This window comes from Microtus ochrogaster, linkage group LG4, assembly GCF_000317375.1.
Source record: "Microtus ochrogaster isolate Prairie Vole_2 linkage group LG4, MicOch1.0, whole genome shotgun sequence".
NCBI classification, from domain to species: domain Eukaryota; kingdom Metazoa; phylum Chordata; class Mammalia; order Rodentia; family Cricetidae; genus Microtus; species Microtus ochrogaster.
In genome coordinates, this window is record NC_022030.1 from 23,253,587 (window position 1) to 23,257,624 (window position 4,038).

Sequence of the window (4,038 nt, forward strand, 5' to 3'; positions counted from 1 at the left end):
CGTGCACCACCACCGCCCAGCTCACATATCCTGATTTTTATTTTGAAGTCAAGACATCCCTAAAGTATGTAAGTTGGTTTAATTTTGCAGTTCCTTTCACAATCTAATGTCTCTCAGCAGTTGGCATTTTCTGTTTATTAGCATTTAAAGAATTAAAATTCACAAAGCACCATTTAAGGTCTGAACTCCATGTGTTATACATAAGCTGTTAGGTCCTCAGCAGTGTGACCAGCTTAGTACAGACATGGTATTGTTGACTGGCTGCACCCTTTTTGTCTGTCTAGAGTCTCAGCCATGCTAACCCAGCTCTGGGAAACTTTTGTGTTTCTATTCTATCTAGGCTCCCACTGGTAGGGAACCATTCAGTGCTCTGTTGCATAGCAGGCTCGCTTTCTTTCTTTCTTTCTTTCTTTCTTTCTTTCTTTCTTTCTTTCTTTCTTTCTTTTTCTTTCTTTCCTTCTTTCTATCTTTCTTTCTTTTCTTGTTTATTTATTTGTGCTTTTTTTGAGACAGGGTTTCTCTCTAGCTTTGGAGCCTTCCTGGAACTCACTCTGTGGACCAGGCTGGCCTTGAACTCAGAGAGATTGGCCTATCTCTGCCTCCCCAGTGCTGGAATTAAAGGCACGTGCCACCACTGCCAGCCATAGTAGGGCCTCTTAAAAGAGCTGCATGTAAGTCATGGGTACTGAGCCTACTTGAAAGACCTTGGTCAACCATGCCAGGAAGCTGTGTCTGACTCAATGTTAAGACCCTTTTTCTAGATTTTTTAGAATTTATGTGGATATCTGTGGCCCCACATTGGGTGCCATATATAATAAGTCTTTCTTTGTACCACCAGCCAGCTCCCAAATAATGACATGGAGACTTAATAATTATGGATGCTGGCTTTAGCTTAGGCTTATTCCTAACTAGCTCTTACAACTCAAATTATCCAATATTTTTAAATCTATGTTCTGCCATGTGGCTTGTTACCTCCCCTTCATACCTCACTTCCTGCTTCCTCTCTGTGTCTGACTGGCAAATTCTGCTTTCTTCTTCTCTTAGTTCTCTTACCCAGAATTCCTGCCTATACTCTTCTGCCTAGCTCTTGGCTGTTTAGCTTTTTATTACACCAGTAACAACAACATATCTTCACAGAGTGCACAAATTTCCCACAACATGTTTCAAAAGACAAACAACAACAAAAGAACACTTTCCCCGAGACAGGGCTTGGAGGCTGAGTCCTCAACCACATGGCTCACCTGTTCTCTGCCCCTCTGCAGCTGAGCATTGACAGTTGCTGGGTTGGCTCCTACTACTGCCCCATGCTCCAGTTCTCAGCCACCATTCACGATGCTATTTCCACCGAGAGCACACTCTTCATTCGGCAGAACCAACTCGTCTACTATTTCACAGGCAGATACACTACGCTCTTCGATGAGAGTCACAGCAGCAGTGAGAAAACTGGGCTGGGGATGGGAGGGCTGGGGAAGATGTGCGGGTTAGAGAAACAAAACCGAGAAGAACATTGACTAGAAAGGAGAATGTCCAGGCATCATTATGGCATGCACCTGTCATCCCAACACTTGTGAGCCAGAGGCAGGGGATCAGATTCATCCCCGGCTATACTGAAGGTGAATCTGGGTCGATGAGACCCTGGAGATGGGGGAGCACACACATGGGTGATGGTGTTGCAGTCCTCTGTGATTCTAGCACTTGAGAATTTCCAGTTCTGGTCTATTACCTTCCAGAAAGCCTGGGAAACTTAGTGAGAACTGCTTTAATTTCCTCTCTCTCTCTCTCTCTCTCTCTCTCTCTCTCTCTCTCTCTCTCTCTCTCAAAAAATAGGGCCTGTCCATTTATTGGCTTTCCTGAATGAGAAACCCATGAGCATTATGGCTTTGGGCATAGGTGTATCTACCCAGGGACTCATTGTAACCCTTGGTCTCCTTGCTGACCCATGGTGATTCTTACCCACACCCAGCTACTGTCCATTTCTCTGCCCCTTAGTAGTCCCAGGGAATCTTTTTATGAGTGGCTACAAGCTGGGAGGGTCTCTTGTTTGCCACACTCTGTCCAACACTCAGTTCAGAACCAGGGGGTCACAAGGGAGGGGTGAGCTCACCTAGACCTCATGGACGGCACGTGTGCCGGTATGCACCTGACATCTCATCGTCTGGGAAGCTGCAGCAGAGAGTTTGAGATTCGCCTCGACTACATAGGAAGTTTGACGCCAGCTAAGGTTACAGTGTAAGACCCTGTCGCATAAAACCAAAGCTGGTCATAGCAGACTAGGACTCAGAGGTAAAGGATGAGGGAAGGGGTCACAAAAATGACCCCCAATACCACACTGACATGTTGCTCCAGGCTAAGAGGACAGTAATGGGTTTGCAAGATTGGAAGGAAGGGGACTGGGGATCCAGGGACCAGTCTGACCACCTGGTTTTGCTTGCCCATGCTTGCCCCCTTAGGCAGCTGGGTTCGTGTCCTGGCCAATGAGTGCATCAAGAAACTGTGCCCTGTATTCGTCAGTGGCAATGGCTCTGAGTACATCCTGGCCCTCACCACTGGCAAGCATGAAGGTTACGTTCACTTCGGGACCATCACAGGTAAAAGCCTGTGTGTTTTGGAAACTCAGAAGACAATCTCTACACTCTTTCACTGAGGGTTCCTGTTCCTTGCCATGTGTCCTCAGGAGAGGTGGCAGGCTCAGGCTTGTTCCATGTGTGTGGACATGGATCTGTATGTGTGGAGATCGGACTTGAACAATGTTAGGTTCTTTCTATGAAGTCTTTGGCTTTAAGGGACAGAAACCCAACTCAAAAATCAGATCAGCAGCAGTGGTAAAAAAAAAAAATCAGATCAGTAGAGCTGGATGGAGCAGTAGAGCTGGATGGAGCAATGCTCACTTGCAATCCCAGCACATGGGAAGTGGAGGTGGGAGCATCAGAAGTTCAAGGCCAGGCAAGGCTACAGTGAGACCCTTATTTCAAAATAAAACACAAAGCTAGCTGGAGAGACCACTCACATAGTCAACAGAGCAATGCGTGTGAAGGGCTGGTGAGGTGGCTCAGCAGGGAAATCACTTGCTCAGCCTGAGGACTTGAATTCAATCCCTGGGTGGGGCCCACATGATGGAAGAAAAGAGCCAACTCCTCCCAGAAGTGGTCCTTCTGACCTCCTCATGTGTGCATGGCATGCAGGATTCGAGGCCATTCTGGTCTACATAGGGTGTGTGCTAGTTCTGGGGTCAAAGGTGGAGAGATCCTAAGCCAGAGATTGGCCAAAGAAATGGGTGTTGTCCCAAAAGCCCTGAAGGTGAACAGCTCATGTGAACTCTCTAGAGGACGGGGTGTCAGGGTCCTCCTAGGTGAAGGCAAAGAGGAAGTATGAGTCAAGCTGTAAGGGGACAGTAAAGAAGGCATTTCAGAAATAGGAAACTGGGGTCTGGAAGGGAAGGAAGAAGGGTCCTTGAGGTGAATTAGAACTGGCTGGTGGTGAGCTGCACACTGGAGCTGAGGTATCCCATCCTTGGGGATCCACTGGATTTGGGAAGGACAGCCTGGGGTAGGAACTTGTGAAGCTATTAAGGGGGAAAGAACATGGGGCTCAGGAGAGGGTGTAGGGGCCAAGGTGAGTGTGGCTCCAAAGTGGCTGAGAATATGACCACCAAGAAGGGGTGCAGGGCAAGCAGGTATGACCAGGAAAGTGTGTGAGAAGAATTGCCCTGCAAGAGTGCAGGAAGGGACAGGGTCTTGAGTGGGAAGGAGCGGGTCCTGCCTACCCCCATGACAGAAGTCGACAAGGGAACTTTAGGATCCCAGTGAGATGTTAAAACAGAGTAAGAAGCTGCGTGTCCAATAGACAGTCAATGGACTCACCTGCTACCTGCAGCATTACCCTAGGCTCAGGGAAGTCAATGGGGGTCATCAAGTCTGGGTCACGCCAGTTTTCCACCAGGCTGTGTAGTTCGAAGGTTGGAAGAGTCTCAGATGCTGGTGCTGGTGAGGCTAGACCTCTGTGGTGTGGCCTACACGGAGGCATTCTGATTTCCAGTGT

At 48.1% G+C, this 4,038-nt stretch overlaps 1 protein-coding gene across 1 annotated transcript in view; it reads left to right on the forward strand.

Moving 5' to 3' along the window:
• Positions 1-4,038, forward strand: part of Catsperg (cation channel sperm associated auxiliary subunit gamma) — a 29,842-nt gene that overhangs the window by 10,134 nt on the left and 15,670 nt on the right. The window contains exons 7-8 of the mRNA XM_005361293.2: positions 1,263-1,434; positions 2,451-2,588. Coding sequence (XP_005361350.1) covers positions 1,263-1,434; positions 2,451-2,588 — 310 coding nt within the window. The remainder of the gene's footprint in view (positions 1-1,262; positions 1,435-2,450; positions 2,589-4,038) is intronic.